The sequence below is a fragment of the Hyperolius riggenbachi genome, chromosome 9, assembly GCF_040937935.1.
Source record: "Hyperolius riggenbachi isolate aHypRig1 chromosome 9, aHypRig1.pri, whole genome shotgun sequence".
Taxonomy (NCBI): Eukaryota; Metazoa; Chordata; class Amphibia; order Anura; family Hyperoliidae; genus Hyperolius; species Hyperolius riggenbachi.
In genome coordinates this window covers 86,034,777-86,053,193 of record NC_090654.1, presented here as the reverse complement: position 1 = coordinate 86,053,193, position 18,417 = coordinate 86,034,777, and the positions used below count along the sequence as shown (strand labels likewise).

General features: G+C 43.9%; 1 protein-coding gene across 2 annotated transcripts in view; it reads left to right on the top strand.

Moving 5' to 3' along the window:
• ALAS1 (5'-aminolevulinate synthase 1) overlaps nucleotides 1-16,472 on the top strand; it is a 48,926-nt gene extending 32,454 nt beyond the window's left edge. For both annotated transcript variants that reach the window (XM_068253149.1, XM_068253148.1), the window contains exons 6-11: nucleotides 1,120-1,304; nucleotides 4,491-4,670; nucleotides 6,539-6,703; nucleotides 6,801-7,069; nucleotides 11,444-11,606; nucleotides 16,153-16,472. In XM_068253149.1, the coding sequence (XP_068109250.1) occupies nucleotides 1,120-1,304; nucleotides 4,491-4,670; nucleotides 6,539-6,703; nucleotides 6,801-7,069; nucleotides 11,444-11,606; nucleotides 16,153-16,313 (1,123 nt within the window). In that variant the 3' untranslated portion in view covers nucleotides 16,314-16,472. The remainder of the gene's footprint in view (nucleotides 1-1,119; nucleotides 1,305-4,490; nucleotides 4,671-6,538; nucleotides 6,704-6,800; nucleotides 7,070-11,443; nucleotides 11,607-16,152) is intronic.
• The last annotated feature ends 1,945 nt before the right edge of the window (nucleotides 16,473-18,417 follow it).

Below are 18,417 nucleotides of genomic sequence, written 5' to 3'. Positions count from 1 at the left end.
GTACAATCAAGATTCTCTGGTGTATGGCCAATTTTAAGGTGCTCATACATCTATTTTCGACATCTATCTATCTTTTTTTTTTTTTTTTAAATACCTGATTTTCTGCTTAAAGGGAACCTAAACTGAGAAGGATGTGGATTTTTCCTTTTAAAATAATACCAGTTACCTGACTCTCCTGCTGATCCTGTTTCTCTAATGCCTTCAGCCACAGCCCCTCAACAAGCATGCAGATCAGGTGCTCTGACTGAAGTCAGACTGGATTAGCTGCATGCTTTTTTCAGGTCTGTGATTCAGCCACTACTACACCCAAAGATCAGCAGGACTGCCAGGCAACTGGTATTGTTTAAAAGGAAACATCCATATCCCTCTGTTTAGGTTCCCTTTAAGTCCTCTTCAGCATTAAATTCTAAGCAGATTCACCACATTCCCAAAGCAGAATGAGTGATTTTATAGCAAAGAAATAGATCTGCAAAGTTGCATAACTTTGCAGGTTGCAGATTTTTCTGCCCAGGGGAGGCAGAGCTTTGCTCAGTAGCTCTGCCTCCTATCCAGTCAATCTCCACATCTCCCCGCCCCTCTCAGTGACAGAAGACTGAGATGGGCAGGGAGAGGCTGAGATTGACTGGAGAGGAGGCAGAGCTACTGTATACAGCTCTGCCTCTACCCGGAAGAAAGGAATGTGCGAGCCCAGGAACTTTGTTGTGCTATTTCTTTGCTATAAATCACTCATTCAATGCTAAAGAGGACTTAAGCAGAAAAACAAGTAAAAAGAGACTTCAGTGTCTCTTTAAGATAAATGTGAGGATTACCGAGATTTGGCTTAGATGTGTTGTACTAGTACATCAGGTTATTTTGTGTTGGTAGTACAAATGTATCTATTATTTTCTAAATGTGCAGATCATTGCATATTATGCTTTTCAGGGGCCGTGGCAGCAGTTTATCAGTGAAAGTTTTTTAGCATCCTCAGGCACCATTCGCTGGTTTACTTTAGTACAGCTTTGTTCCACACTGATCAGTGAAGTTATACATGTTTTTTTCCCCCCACATAACTGCAATTTTGGTTATTACTTGTCAGGGCTTTCTTGAAAAATAAATATTTGGCTTTTTATGTATTTGCAGGGAGACACTAAAACAACATGGTGCCGGGGCAGGCGGGACCAGAAACATCTCGGGCACCAGTAAATTTCACGTGGATCTGGAACACGAGTTGGCAGACCTCCACAACAAAGATGGGGCATTGCTCTTTTCCTCCTGCTTCGTGGCCAATGACTCCACACTATTCACTCTGGCGAAAATGTTGCCTGGTAAGTCATGATACTCAAACTACTGTAGATTTTAACTTCTTAAACAAAAGGTAATTCCAGTTGTGGACAAAGTACAGTACAAATTCTTTGTCTATAAGTAAGCTTTACATTTTGGACCTGTCAAGTTTTTTTTTTTATTGCTGTCTGCATTTCCAGTGACCAAATCCTCTCCTTTGTTATGTCTGGTGGTGCCAAGGATTCAGAGCTTTGGGTATCTAGTCAAGAAGTAAGAAATGTATCTCTTCTGGGACACACATGGCAATAAAACCTGAAAGTTATAATCCCTTTCCCATAACTTGTACTTCATACATACCCTTATATACTCGCATATAAGAAGAGGTACCCACTTTTACCTCAAGAAAAATTGACTCGCAAATAAGACCCTTCCCCATAGCCAGATGTGCCCTAAAGATGATACATTTGTGTCTCAAGACCCCACTAGATGGCACCATAGATATGAGACACAGCGATTGCGACACATGAAGAAACCCTGATCATTGCACTGCTGACGCTTTGCTTGCACACCTCTGCACCAGCAGGGATTGGGGGTCACGGACACAGCAGGATCACTAGTGCACGATCCTTGCGCTTCTCTGCCAGTAACAAAAGCTGCTCCACTGTCCATTCTCATCCACTGACTCGTATGTAAGCTGAGGGGGTAACTTTTCAGCACATTTCTTGTGCTAAAAAATGAGGCTTATACGCGAGTATATAAGTGAAAGGAAAAAATGTGATTCTTTCTGCATCTTGAAGGAACAGGCAGGCTTACTGCAGTTTGTTTCCTCTAATATTTCCTTTCCACTGGCAATTTTTGTTGCTTGCTTATTGCCTACACAGTCTATTCACTATTTGACTGAATTTAGTCTGTCAGAAAACATGAAGTGAGTGAGATATGGTAGCTGCCTATTTTTTTTTTTTTTTTTTTATTTTAAACATTACCTGCTAGTCCTCTTTATCTTTCTGGCATTAGTTGTGTCTAAAACAAGCACACCGCTAATTAATTGCAAACTGAATTGCATGCTTGTTCAGGGTCTATGGCTAAAAGTATTAGAGGCAGAGAATCAGCAGGACAATTAAAATGTCCCTCTAACTTCAGGTTTCTTTTATGCCTGGTTCACAGCATCCGTCGCTCAAGCACTGCCCGAGGGGAAGAGAGGACACAGCGCTGGGGAGCGATACGCTGACAGGGGAATGCATTCATTCCTCACATTGGCCGCCAGGAAGGCATTCATTTCTCACATTGGCCGCAGTGAGATGGCCACTTTGCATTTTGGCCGGCCAGAACACAAAGTGACCAGACTTCGGGTTCTGGCCGTAACATATGTTTAAGATAATCCTGCTCACAATTGAACAGGATTGCATAATGTTTGGAAACGTGCAAATTGCATTTTATATATTGCAAAAATACCCCCACTGATTTTATTTGCCTTGTATAATGTTTGTGAACATTCAAATTCTATGTTACACATTGCAAAAAAGCCTAATTGATTTTTTTTTTTTTTATTATTTGATTTCTTCAATTGTATTAAAGTCATGCCAAATTTGGTTGTATGAACTCTCCAGGTCAGAGATCAGGAAAATATTTTTAAAGGGAACCTGAAGTGAGAGGAAAACTGAGGCTGCCATCTTCATTCACGTAACAATGTCAGTTGCCTGACTGACAGGCTGATGCTCTGTCTCATCTCTAGCAGAGATGTCAAACTCCTCACTTGTACTACTTCTGGGTCGATATGACCCAGAGTAGTCCTAGATCGCGCTCCTGTTGCCGGGCACTTTCTGCGCATGTGCATGACGTCATGAGTGACCTCACGCTCATGCGCAGAGAGTGCCCGGCAACAGTAGCGCGATCAGACGCGCACCGCCGGGCCAGCGCAGCCATACTACTCCGGGTCATAGCGACCCGGAAGTAGTACGGCCCCCATAGAATTTCCCCTGTGAACAGTTCGGGCCATCTCTAATCTCTAGAACTAGAAGTCACTGCCCAGAATGAGCATGCAGATCAGATGTTTTGACTCTGTTCTGACTCCACTGGCTGCATAAAGACAGCCAGGCAACTAGAATTGTTTATAAGGGAATGAAGATGGCAGCCTCTGTATTCCTCTTATTTCAGGTTCCCTTTAAACTTAAATTGTTGTTTAACCATTTAACCACTTCAGGAACATAGGCTTACACACCCCCTAGTGACCAGTTTATTTTTACTGATTAGGGCTCTGCTCGCTGCAGAGCCGTACAGGTCAGCACACAAGTGATTTCCACCCTCCCCTGCCTACGAACTGAGTTTTTCTATGAGAAGCCGTGATCGTTTTATCTCCACAGCCGCTAATCAGTTCCTATAAGCATAGTCGTACAGGATGCGTAAAATAAATAAATAAATAAAAAAAATAAAAAAATTACATCTTGTGGCCAAATAGTAAAACTACTTCTACATTTTTTTTTTATTTTTTTTTTTTTATGAACAGACCCACACTTACATTTAAAATTAATTGTTTACCTCCCACACACTCCCCAAAATACCCACATAAGGAGAAAAAATTACAATAAAAAAATGGCTACCTATGGGTCTGAACTTTTTTTTTAATATGCATGTCAAGAGGGTATATTACTATTTATTTTTTTTTTAATTTTTTTTTTTTTTTTTTAATTATAAGCTTGTAAATAGTGATAGACGCAAAACTGAATAAAATGCACCTTTATTTGCCAAATATTGGCGCCATACATTGTATGTAAAAATTATTTAGTCAGTGTTTGCTCATTGTAAAATCTTTCCTCTCCCCGATTTACATTCTGACATTTATCACATGGTGACATTTTTACTGTGGGCAGGTTATGTAGCTGCTGCTAGCTGTTTTGGCCGTTGGAGGCAGCTGTAAACAGCTATTTCCTGTCTGTGAACCTTGTTACATTGTGGCAAACTGTCAAAAGTACCCCGGTCCTCAGGGCTTCTTGTGGGAGGCGTTTCGCCACAATATCAGTCATGGGAGGTGAAAAATTGTTTCGATGCATAAGATGAAAAAACATTGAAGGCTGAAGTGGTTAAGGTTGTTGCAGTTGCTGTGACTTGTAATTTTATACAACAGCTGAACTATTGGAGCTTTCTCCTTTGGGATCATCCAAAAGAGAAATGGTCCCAATTCCTCCATCTCACAAGCTCAGCTCAAGTAAAATGAATATATTGTTTTTCTGCAGGCTGCGAAATCTACTCTGATGCAGGAAACCATGCCTCAATGATTCAGGGGATTCGGAACAGTAGGGTGCCGAAGTATGTCTTCCGTCACAATGATGTCGCCCATCTACGAGAACTGCTGAAGAATTCTGACCCATCCACCCCAAAGATTGTAGCTTTTGAGACGGTCCATTCCATGGATGGTGAGTAGAATCTCCAGCTTTTTCGGTCTAGTCGTGCTTTCCTTCAACCCATTAGTTCCTCCAAAACTGGTATATCAATAACATACCAAAGGAGAAGGGGGAACACTCACCGTGTACAGGAACAGTCTGGAAAAGAAAGAACTTGCTTACCTGAAAAGAGATTACTTACCTAAAAATGTGTTCCGGTGGGATGGTTTCTCTCAGGCCTAGTTTTGGACCGGTGTTGCATTGGCCAAGTCCTTCACAGCTGCATTGGTACATTTTTGTCATAAGCTTGTCAGCTGAAATGGGGCTAATAGGGTGTACGTTAGTACAGGTAGTCCTCGGTTAACGAACGAGATAGGGACTGTAGGTTCGTTCTGAATCTGTTCTTGAGTCGGAACACTGTGCCATCTCTGTCCCCTGTACCTCCTTTGTGCCGTCCTGTGCCTTCAGTGTCCTATTCTGGGTCACCTCTGCCCTTTGTACCTGTTTATACAAGTTTAAAAGCCATTTTTTTTTTTTTTTTTTTTTTTTTTTTTCCGATTTGAAATTTATTTATATTTTTTTTGGGGGGGCTTGTTCCCATGGAAAGAGAATCCATGCCGTTCGTATCGGCAGCCCCTTCGTAAGTCGGGTGTTTGTAAGTTGGGGACTACCTGTGCACTGTTTCAGCAGACACTGTCCTGCAATGTTTATAGTCTGTTCCACTGGATATAGGATGGTCAGGCTTGACTATAGGCGCTTGTAGGTCTATTGGCTGCAAAGCAGTAGGTCTCAGGCCAGCTTATAGGGTACATGATGTGTCCTATAACATACTGAAACACGTATGTGCAGTCCCAACCCCTTTTGTTCCTCGCTGTAAGTGTTAAGAATTCAGAGCACTAATTCACACTTTCTGCAGTCAGGACTGGAGCACAACTCTCACTAATAAATAATTACGGGTCATAAAACTTCTGTCATTAAGAAAAACTTTTGAGTGTAGGTAGCAGATAAAGAAAGTTTTGGTTGCATGACATTAAAAGTATCGTCCTGTGTACCTAAGGCATTCAAAACTTTAAACCTACATTTTTAACCTTTTTAAATACAAAATGTGGAAGTGCTCTTGTGTGGTGCCCACCCTGTTATAGGCGGCACCCCAAAGTCAACAATGTCCCCAGTAAACTGAAAAATATCATTTTTGGCTAGACTGACCATTTCAAAGCAGTTAAACAAAAATCGTTGCTCTAACCTGTTGGAACTTAGAACTTCCTCTCTGCTCTAAAAGATATACAACAGCATAATGACCTTTTAAAGGGAACCTTAACTGAGAGGGATATGGATGTTTTCTTTTAAACAATACCAGTTGCCTGGCAGTCCTGCTGATCTCTTTGGCTGCAGAAGTGGCTGAATCACACACCTGAAACAAGCATGCAGCTAATCCAATCTGACTTCAGTCAGAGCACCTGATCTGCATGCTTATTCAGGGGCTGTGGCTAAAAGAATTAGAGACACAGGGCAGCAGGAGAGTCAGGCAACTGGTATTATTTTAAAAGGAAAAATCAATATCCTTCTCAAGTTAGGTTCCCTTTAAACAAAATGGATTTATTTGTTACAGCTGATTCAAATCCTGCAATAAATGTGCAGTCTGTCTACTTCCTGCTTTCATGGAAGCAGACCTATTGTTAAGTCCAATTAGCCTTTCTGACGTGACAGTCAGCTGACACAGCTGAGGGATCAAATTACAACTTGTGATTAGACACAGATGAGAACAGGCTAAACTCTCTAAATACACACAAGGTGCATTTCACTATGTTTTTACTTCTGTCCAGTGCAAGAGTTCAGGTCCCCTTTAAATGGTGTTCTTTTGAAATGCTAATTGGTTTAATGAGGTAACTGGTGTTTTGCAGGAGCGGTGTGCCCCCTGGAGGAGATGTGTGACGTTGCTCATGAATATGGAGCGATAACATTTGTAGATGAAGTACATGCAGTGGGATTGTATGGCGCACGAGGCGGAGGAATAGGAGACCGTGATGGAGTCATGCATAAAATGGACATCATCTCTGGAACACTTGGTATGTCTCACTGTGCCTGGTTGACAGTGTTGAAGTCCCACTTGCCCACTTTCTGTCTGAGTGTTTTCCTGAGCTTTGTGATTTCTCTCTTCCACAGGGAAGGCGTTTGGCTGTGTTGGGGGTTATATTGCCAGCACCAGTGCTCTAATCGACACAGTTCGCTCCTATGCAGCCGGCTTCATCTTCACAACATCTTTACCTCCCATGTTGCTGTCTGGAGCCTTGGCGTCTGTGCAGGTCCTGAAGAGTGAAGAGGGACAGGCTCTGCGGCGCCAGCACCAGCGCAACGTCAAGCTCCTGAGACAGATGCTGATGGATGCTGGGCTTCCGGTTGTACACTGCCCAAGCCACATCATCCCCATCAGGGTAAGTGCCAGACTCAAGTGCTGTAACCCATAGCAGCTCCACTGCTCTAGTAGGCTGTAGAAGCAGAGTAGTATGGAGGCCATACACTTGTAGATTTGCAGCAGATTCGACCATCAGATTTCTGTCGGATGCCTGTCAAGTCGGAATCTGACAGCAATCTATCTGATGTGTGCCACACTAGGAACAGATTTCCAATAGATTTCAGAATGAAATCTATTGGAAATCAATCTAAATGCATTATTTGACCATTAGATCCAATGCAACTCTATGGGCCATTGATCTGCTGCCAGCAGCAGATCGACTTAGATTTTCCATCCTGTCAGATCAAATTGATCGAAAATTGGTCACAGATTGATCGATAGATTTGATAGAATAGATTTCTGATCGATCGATGGCTGAAATCGACCAGTGTATGGGCCCCTTAAGTGAATTGCATTCTCAGCTATCTTTTTAAAGTAGATTTTTTTGGGAGGGCGCTCAATAAATCATGGCTTACCCAAAATACGCTGTAGATTGTAGCAGAGCTCTGTAAACTTGTACACACGCTAGCTAGTTCTCGGTGAGGAGGCATCCAACTTCCCTTGGTGCCTTGGCCACCAACTCTCCTGGAGTCTAGCGATGCAGGTAATTTGGCACCGCCATAGGCCACAATAGCTGGACACCAAATGACAGAAAGAAGGGACTACAAGAATGGGGTTTACAGTAGGAGAGAATTTGAGATTGGGTAGGGAAACAGTGCAGGGAGCATTGTCACTCAGCTTAACCCCATGTCCAAGTTTACCCTCTCCTTTTTACGTGGGTGGGACGCGTCTCTACAGTCTTGGATCCACACCGTCACTCGGTGAATCTGGCCCCAAACTCTGCTAAGCTACAGCTACTGTTTATGAGGTTTTATACTGACTCTGGTAGGGATATTACCAGTACATTGTGAGTGCCTTTCAAAGGGACAATGAAATGAATTATTCAGTATCCTCTGTAAAGTGCTGCAGATGGGAATTACAAATTTCTTTTATATCCTTTTTGCTTCAGAAAGGGACCATACTGAGGCCCTGAAACCATTGACGACATATGATGGAAAAAATGTGATAAAATAAAAAAGGATTCTGGCTTTAAAGAGACACTGAAGCGAAAAAAAAAAGATGATATTATGATTTGTATGTGTAGCACAGCTAAGAAATAAAACATTAAGATCAGATACATCAGTGTAATTGTTTCCAGTACAGGAAGAGTTGAGAAACTCCAGTTGTTCTCTATGCAAACAAGCCATTAAGCTCTCTGACTAAGTTAGTCGTGGAGAGGGCTGTTATCTGACTTTTATTATCTCAACTGTTCCTGGACTATTTACTTTTCCTTTGCTAGAGGAGAGGTCATTACTTCACAGACTGCTCTGAAAGACTCATTTTGAATGCTGAGTGTTGTGTAATCTGTACATATTATAGAATGATGCAATGTTAGAAAAAACACTATATACCTGAAAATAAAAGTATGAGAATATTTTCTTTGCTGCTAATCTTCTAGTAATTATTCATAGTACACAACCAATTCACTATATCATATTTTTTTTTTCGCTTCAGTGTCTCTTTAATATCGGGGTGCGCTGTAGTAGGTTTTCTGTCAGTTCAAACTAGTCTCGCCATTCTCTAACCACTCTGACCTGATCAGCAAGGTATTTCTGTCTACAGAACTGACACAACTTAGTTTTTCATTTTTATTTATTTAAGTATTTATATAGCACCAACTTATAAGGCAGCGCTGTACAAAGTATATTGTCTTGTCCCTTAACTGTCCCTCAGAGGGGCTCACACTCTAGTCCCTACCATAGTCATATGTCTATGTATGTATCGTGTAGTGCATGTGTCATAGTCTAGGGACAATTTAGGGGGAAGGCAATTAACATGTATGTATGTATGTATGTTTTTGGGACATGGGAGGAAACCGGAGTGCCCGGTGGAAACCCACTCAGACACAGGGAGAACATACAAACGCGTTGGATGTTAACCTGGCTGGGATTCAAACCGGGGAGCCAGCGCTGCAAGGCGAGAGTGCTAACCACTACGCCACTCTCCAAGTACGCCACCGTGTTGCACCACTTTAAAGCAAATCTGAAGTCAGAGGGATATGGAGGCTGTCATAGTTGTTCCTTTTAAACAATGCAAATTATCTGAATGTCCTGCTGATTATCTGCCTCTAATACTTTTAACCGTAGACCCTGAACCAGCATGCAGGCCGGATTTTAGCTGCATGCTTGTTTTAGGTGTGTAATTGAGACACTACTGCAATCAAAGATATCAGCAGGACTGCCAGGCAACTGGTATTGTTTAAAAGGTAGTAAATACGGCAGCCTCCATATTCCTCTCACGTCGGGTTCCTTTTAAGTAAACTCTAGAGAACGCAGTGCAGGAGATCAGCTGTTACACAAATGCTCAACTAGGGCTAATTGACACCAGCAATCATGCCAGGAGTTAAAACCATTAAAATTGCATATATACACTCCTTACTCCACTTTTTCATGTGAATATTGATGGAAGTTCATGACCTGCATCTTCATGATTTTATGCACTGTGCCACCTGATTGGCTAATAAGAATATTGCATGAAAGAGCAGGAGTCCAGGTGTTCCTAATAAAGTGATTAGCAAGCATATATTTTATTAAACATAAATAAATGTATGTATTATGTGCCTGTTTCCTTAATGTGAGCATTTCAGTTCTGGCCTATTGTAAGCCCCAGGTGTGGGCCTGACTTGCCTTACATATGTTGTGTAACAATGCCTTCCCAGTATATTACGTTACGTGTTCCTGGCTGACTCTTCATGTTCTGCAGCCACACCAGTCACAGCATATAGTCATTATCCCTCTTCAAACAGTCAGCGGAGAGAATGCAAATCACCAGCAGCTTAATTATGCTTGGTGGCTTCTAATCAAACAACCCTACAGCATCATCAAAGCTGCACAGAAATGTGGACAGAGGAGCACACTATCAGTACTGTACCAGCATTAACCCTCCTGGCGGTCTATTAGAAACCGCCAGGGGGCAGCGCAGCACTATTTTTTTAAAAATTTTTTTTTTTTTTTAAATCATGTAGCAAGCCTAGGGCTCGCTACATGATAGCTGCTGTACAGCGGCATCCCCCCGCCCGCTTTGATCGCCTCCGGCGATCTTTGATCAGGAAATCCCGTTCAAAGAACGGAATTTCCTGAAGGGAAACGGGGCGGGATGACGTCATGGACGTCGTGACGTCTAAGGGAGTCCCGATCCACCCCTCAGCGCTGCCTGGCACTGATTGGCCAGGCAGCGCACGGGGTCTGGGGGGAAGGGGGGGCGGCACAGCATGGCAATTAGCGGCGGTCTTGCGCGGAGCGGCGACATTCGGAATGCACCGCAGCTAGCAAAGTGCTAGCTGCGTGTTTCAAAAAAAAAAAAAAATGATGCAGATTGACCCAACAGGACCTGAGAAATCCTCCTGCGCGGCATAGCCTGAGCTCAGCTCGGGCTTACCGCCAGGAAGGTTAACTAGTGAGAACTGCTTCCTCTGCAAGCTGCTTGCCTGACTACTGAGGGAATTGCCTGTCATCTGTAACTTGCTTGTGCATGTCTGCAACACTACAGTATCATCCAGGCTGCACAGAATTGTGGACAGAGGAGCACACTATCAGTACTGTACCAGCATTAACTAGTGAGACCTGTGCTTCCTGTGCAAGCTGTGTGATTATTGTGTATAAATCCTTGCATAATGAGCACTGTGTATTTTGATCTAGCTTAAAGGGAACCTAAACTGAGAAGGATATGGATTTTTCCTTTTAAAATAATACCAGTTGCCTGACTCCTGCAGATCCTGTGTCTCTAAAGGCCCATACACACGTCGGATTTTAGCGAACGACGGAACGTTCAAACGACGAGTCGTTCGCTAAAATCCGACGTGTGTATGGGCCTTAATACTTTTAGCCACAGCCCCTCAACAAGAATGCAGATTAGGTGCTCTGACTGAAGTCAGACTGGATTAGCTGCATGCTTGTTTCATGTGTGTGATTTAGCCACTACTGCAGCCAAAGAGATCAGCAGGACTGCCAGGCAACTGGTATTGTTTAAAAGGAAACATCCCTATCCCTCTCAGTTTAGGTTACCTTTAAACGTTATCTCTGCTAACTTGCTGAAGCATTCACAAGAAAGAAATGTCCCCCAATTATTGACTTAATTAAAATACAGTACTACAGTATGCTTTATGTGCTTGGGTATGACAGTTTCGGATATAGTAAACCACTTTTCCCGGTTCCTTGGCGTTTACTATAAAGGGATTCTGCTGTATATTTGCCTCATTTGACTGTAGTTCATATATAGGTGTTCTGTGCAGTCATTTACGGTTTTTGTTCCTCAGGTTTCAGACGCCGCCAAGAACACAGAGATCTGCGATAGAATGATGAGCCGTCACAATATCTATGTACAAGCTATAAATTACCCCACTGTGCCACGTGGAGAAGAGATGCTGAGGATTGCCCCCACCCCACACCATACACCGCAGATGATGAGCTACTTCCTTGGTGAGATTTCACTTTCTCTTATTGTCTTTCTCTTATCATTACCCCCAATGTCATGATGAAGACCTGTTACTTCCCTGATCATGTCATAGGGAGCTTTACCCCTACTTTCACCACAATACAGTTAACTGGCGACATCTAGACCCACGAGTCTCACATCCAGCCTCCAGTTTCCCATGAAATCGGTTAGCCGGGACATGAACTCATGTCATGTACGAGTTCATGTACAGCTTTGTGTCTGTGCTACCAGGATCGACGGGTGTTAGTGTTAATAACCCACCCGCTCAACCATAATTCATTAGATGTGTGAAGCTCCGCCCCACAAAAATCACTGGTTTCCTAAGTATTCTGAAGCACAGCCCGCCACTAGCTCAGCAGCTGCAGTCTTATTGGTGGCTACCGAGCTGGGGGCGGGCAGCGCAGGTGGGGGTGGCCACGGTGATTTGGGACGTGGCAGCGCAGGTGGCCACAGTGATTTGGGACGTGGCAGCGCAGGTGGCCACAGTGATTTGGGACGTGGCAGCGCAGGTGGCCACAGTGATTTGGGACGTGGCAGCGCAGGTGGCCACAGTGATTTGGGACGTGGCAGCGCAGGTGGCCACAGTGATTTGGGACGTGGCAGCGCAGGTGGAGGTTGCCACAGTGATTTGGGACATGGCAACGCAGGGGGGGGGGGGGCACAGTGATCTGGGACGTGGCAACGCAGGTGGGAGTGGCCACAGTGATTTGGGACGTGGCAGCGCAGGTGGGGGTGGCCACAGTGATTTGGGACGTGGCAGCGCAGGTGGGGGTGGCCACAGTGATTTGGCATGTGTGCAGCGCAGGTGGGGGTGGCCTTAGGGATTTGGCAGCGCAGGTTGGGGTGGCCTTAGTGATTTGGGATGTGGCAGTGCAGGTGGAGGTGGCCACAGTGATTTGGGACATGGCAGCACAGGTGGAGGTGGCCACAGTGATTTGGGACATGGCAGCACAGGTGGAGGTGGCCACAGTGATTTGAGACGTGGCAGCGCAGGTGGAGGTGGCCACAGTGGTTTGGGACGTGGCAGCGCAGGTGGAGGTGGCCACAGTGGTTTGGGACGTGGCAGCGCAGGTGGAGGTGGCCACAGTGGTTTGGGACGTGGCAGCGTAGGTGGGGGTGGCCTTAGTGATTTGGGATGTGGCAGCGCAGGTGGGGGTGGCCTTAGTGATTTGGGATGTGGCAGCGCAGGTGGGGGTGGCCACAGTGATTTGGGATGTGGCAGTGGGGGTGGCCACAGTGATTCGGCCAGCCAAGGCAGAGTTTTTGACATTCATTATTAAAGGGCGAGCAAGTGTGTTATTACCATTATCGCCCGCCAATCCTTGCATCACTAACAGTCTTACACTACAGACTGTGTCACACACAGATTTCCCCCCCTTGGTCCTCGATCTCAGAACTCCAAGTACACTAGCCCCAAGCCTATATTCTTGCATTTGCCTTTTTCCATACTTCTGCTATAAAAGAAGGTACCATAAAATGACTGCAGGCACCTACATTACATTCTACACCCTTTCCTGTGTACCTAGGGAGCACCCAGTACCAGCAGCAAGCTGAAGAGTCTGTTTAACAGTATTCCTGCTGTCCATAAACCAAAGGCAGAAAACAAACTGCCAATAAGACCACTGTGATCATTCACAATCATCATTCACAAGCCAATAAAGTAATGACATTACCTGGTGGATACCAGGAAGAGCCAGGCTAAGCTCCACATCATTTTTTTTTCAAAATGAGACCATGTGAATTGTTAAACTGGACCTGAACTCAAAACTCCTTTCTGTTCTAAAAGATACACAACAGCATAATAACTTTTAAACAAAAAAAATTCTTTGTTACAGCTGATACAAATCCTAAAATCTGCACAGTTTCTACTTCCTGATTCATGGAAGCGGACATATTGTTTACAGTCTGTGCTTTCAAATGGGCTTATCTGCCATAGGCAGTCATGTGACACAGGGGTGGATCAAATTACAGCTTGTGGTTAGACACAAATGAGGGGGAATTACACAGGCCAAACTCTTCAAATACATACAGGGTGCATAAATATTAATAAACTTCTTTTTGACTTGGGGGAATCCAAGATTAGTCACTAGGAGTATTCGAACATCATACCAGTTTGAGTATATTCCATGCCAAGCATATGATCACTGCGGCCTGGAATATACTTGTGTAATGATGGACTACTCCTAGTGGCTAATATAGGGGATCTTTGATTCCTCCAAGCCATGTTTAGGGAACATCCCACTGTGGGTGTGGCCAAACTAAACATCTGGGTATAACAAGTGATACTACTAAGGATTCAGTAGAGGTTTCAGTTGCGCACCAGTGTCATTTTCACCTTAAAGAGACTCTGTAACAAAAATTTTAGCAGTATTTGTCCTATCCTACAAGTTCCTAAGGCTGTTCCATTGTGCTCTGGCTTACTGCAGCACTTTCTACTTGCACAGTCTCTGTAATAAATCAACTTCTCTTTCCCCTGTCGGATTTGTCGCCTGTGTCTGGAAGGCTGCCAACTCTTCAGTAATGTGAACAAGTTAACTCCTTCCAAGCCCCTCCAGTGCTCCTGTGATGATTATTCCTCACAGACAATGTGCCTGCTCTGACTGTCAGCATGTCTGCTATCTGTGAGGCTGATAAACACAGACTGATAAACTGAACAAAGAATAGCTGGCTGAGGAGGAAGCTGCCTTTCAGGCTGACACGAGTGCAGGCCCGAGACTACAGGCTCTAAAGACACCGCTTGTAATGCTTCATTGACACAGAGCTCTTTCAAAACTTGCACATAACCTCTGGAGACTGAATTCAATGTGTAACTCACTGAATTCTGTGTACTTACTGAGTATTAACGGAGTTCACTGCTCTGCTGATGTACTTCCTGTTTTGGTGGTCATCTTTTGTTTACAAAACCGTTTATAAAACAGTTTTTTTTACCCTCTTTATTGCAGTGGAGAGCAGCAAAAATATTACAGAGGGGGCTAGGAGATGACCCCAACAGGCAGGGATGTTTGTTTATACTTCAGTTTCACATTAAAGAGAATCTGTATTCACAAAATGAAGGGGAAAAAAAGTGGCACTAATGGGTACTCTGCTCAGGAGGGGGAAGTCTCTGGATCCTAAAGAGGCGTCCCCTGTCTTCCTCAGTAGAGAGGCTCCAGCTCTGGAGGCTCCAGGCGCACTAACGGCTTTCTGATTGGGCTCCGGCAGAAATAGTCGAGCCTTAAGGGATCCGCTCTACTGCGCAGGTGCAAGCCATTTTCGCACTAGAGCAGACTAGATTGGACTTGGCTATTTCCACCAGAGCTCTGCGCGCAGCTGCGAATGATATTGTCAGTTCGGGGGTCTGCGCACTGGATGAGGCTGGCTGAGGACGATGAGGGGGGACCTCACTAGGATCCAGAGGCTTCCCCCTTCCCGAGGTATCAGGTTTTTTATTTTTATTTTAACCAGTTCACCCCCAAGGGTTTTTACTCTAACGGACCAAAGCTATTTTCACTTGTCAGTGCTCCCCCCTTTTATTCCCTAATAACTTTATTACTATTTATCACAAGAAAATTATCTATACCTCGTTTTTTTCGCCACCAATTAGGCTTTCTGTGGGTAGTACATTTTGCTAAGAATATTTTTATTCTAAATGCGTTTTTAATGAGAAACAAAAGAAAAGAAAAAAAAATCATTATTTCTCAGGTTTTAGCCATTATAGTTTTAAAATTAAACATTCTCCTGTGGATAAAACAAACACATATTATTTGCCCAGCTGTCCCGATTATTAAATCATTTAAATTATGTCCCTATCACAATGTATGGCGACAGTATATTATTCTGAAATATAAGTGTTATTTTTGTTTTGTTTTTTTTTTGTTCTGGCCATAATTACAAGCCCCTATGTAATAAATTAAAATTAATTTTCCCCCATAAAATTTAGATTAAAAAAGCTGAGTCCATAAGGAAACTATTTATTTATTTTAAGCTGAATTTTTTTTACAAGTGTTTTTTTTTTTTTTTTTGGGTGGGAGGGTTGTAAGTGTAATTTTATTAATGATGTGTATGTAATTGTGTATGTATGTACTTTGTATGTCTAATATACTTTTTAGTGAACGTTATAGGAAGTGATCACTTTTTTTTTTTTTTTTTTCTTACACTTTATTGAAAAGTAACAATTTCCTGTTTTTGTGAATGGACGTAGCCGCTGTTCGCGATCACGTCCATTTACTCCAGGCACTGCAATTGGGTAGAGGACCGTTCGGTCCTCTTCCCCAATCACTTAGCACGGGATCCCGGCGGAATCGGCGGCGGGAACGCGCAACGTATTAAAACGTCATGTTGCTGTTAATAGGGTAAAGCATGACATTTTATTACGTTAGGGTGTCATTAAATGGTTAATAATTATTATTATTATTATTATTTAATGTTATGGATTCTCTTTAACGAGGTTATCTGCTCTGCTTTCCATGAGATACTGTACTCTGCTAAATGGAAAGGATTGTTCTCTTAACTGTATATTGCTTATTACTAATCCATGTGCTCCCCTCACAGAGAAACTTCTGCAGACCTGGAAGGAGGTGGACCTGGAGCTAAAGCCGCACTCCACCGGCGAGTGTAACTTCTGCCGCCAGCCACTGCACTTCGAGGTGATGAGCGAACGTGAGAAATCCTACTTCTCCGGCCTGAGTAAAATGGTGTCTGCCAGATCCTGACCACACCCCTTGCGCCACCCGAAGGCGCCAGAGTCTTTTATCGTAAATTTATAATGGATATAAAAATTATAAAAGAGATGTCTAAATCAGTAATCGCTGTCCTCGCTTGGAGTATTGTGGTTGCCAATGTGCGTCCGTTAGTAAAGTTCTTATATCACACTTGTCTGACTTGTTTCTTTTATTCTGACTAAAATGGTTTTATTGTATGACTTCTGGTGTCCAAGTGAACTTTAATATGAAACCATGGGGCACAAATCAACATTACCAAATCACATTGGTTATAAAAATCATTACAATTTCAGCCACATTTGCATCAGCTCAGAAGAAAAACCTCACTGATAATCAACCAGCCTGGCGGTATGGACGAGCTCAGCACGTCCATTACCGCCGGAGGCTGCCGCTCATCAAATAAAACAAAAGTTTGCTTTCCTAAAACAGAAAGAATTTGCGATTGAGGTTGGAGTGAGCTTGAGATGTCTCCCAGAGCACCACTGCTGAAGATATGCAAATTAACCATTGTACCCTTAGAAGCTGAACACACCTCCAGAACCGCTGGAATGCAATGTGTCAGCTTGTTAATTTGTACAGAGCCATAATAATCCAACTCTGTACAAATTAACAAGCTGACATCATTGCATTCCAGCGGTTCTGGAGGTGTGTTCAGCTTCTAAGGGTACAATAGTTAATTTGCATATATTCAGCAGTGGTGCTCTGGGAGACATCTCAAGCTCACTCCAACCTCAATTATCGCAAATTTTCTGTTTTAGGAAAGCAAACTTTTGTTTTTCTTAACATCTTAGTAAGGGGGCTTTTAGGACCATTGTAGTCCCTTACACACTCCAATGAGTTCTGGGTCACCATGAGCTTGCTGGTTAGTCTGTGCTCATCAAATAAAAAGGAGCATACGCAGCCGGCACTTTGCCAGCCACGTGTGCTAACTGATCGCAGCGGGCGAAAGAGGGTCCCCCTAGCCGCCCGAGCCCAGCGCAGCCTGACCAAACAGTTCCGGCCAGCGCTAAGGGCTGGATCGTAGTGTTGTCCGGATCATGAACGATTCGGATCTTTGATCCGAATCTTTTTTGTGAGTCGAATCATCCAAATCATCAAAATGAACAGATTCGGATCAAAAGGGGTGAAGCTAGGAGCGGCACGCCCCCTCTCGCAGCGGGGTCCTGGAAGCAGAGCGGAGATGGATCGCTCTGTTGAAGGGGAGCCAGCCTTGCAGGGACAGGTAGATGAGAGAAAGGGGACATGGGTGCCACTGCCAGATATGTGTGGAGCACACTGCTGGCTGCAATGTGGTGCTGATTATAGGCTGTCTGTTGTAGTTGTGAACAAATGGTAAACTTTTGGCTGAGAAGCACAACTCAGTAACTCTGCAGACAGCTTGGAACACAGGCACTGTGATTGCTGTGCAATATGATCCTCCTGCACTGCTCTAAACAGCTGCACTTATCTTCTCCATAAATTTATGATGTGTTCGAGGTGAGAAAAGGGGAATGCTTTCTTTCACTGTGAGACATTTGCATTCAGAGTATACAGATGAACATATAGGTGAAATATATGTAAAGCATATGATTGCAATTGGGTATTGTGTGCAAAAAAACATTTCTGCTCTCTGCTCACCCCTCTTCGTTCACCTCCTCCCTTCTGTTCACTCCCTGCCCGTCTCTGTCCACCATCCCCCCTTCTCTATCTGTCCACCCCCCTCCCCTTCTCTGTCCGTCCGTCCACCACCCTCCCCTTCTTTGTCTGTCAACTGCAGGGAAAGTCCTGTCCTGCTAGTCATTTCACCCCCCGAATGCTTCCATAGTAAAATGATCCGAGATTTGGATCAAAGATCCGGATCTTTTCAATGATCCGATTCGAATCATCCGAATCATTGAAAAGATCCGAACTTCGCATCTCTACTGGATCGGAGGCGGCTGACGTCAGGACGTCGGCTGACGTCCATAACGTCATTTCGCTCGTCGCCATGGCGACGAGGAAAGCAAAACAAGAAGGGCCACTCATCGCGGCCTTCCTTGTTACTTCTGATCGCCGGAGGCGATCAGAAGTACGCATTAGGAGCGCCCTCTAGTGGGCTTTCTTGCAGCCAACTTCT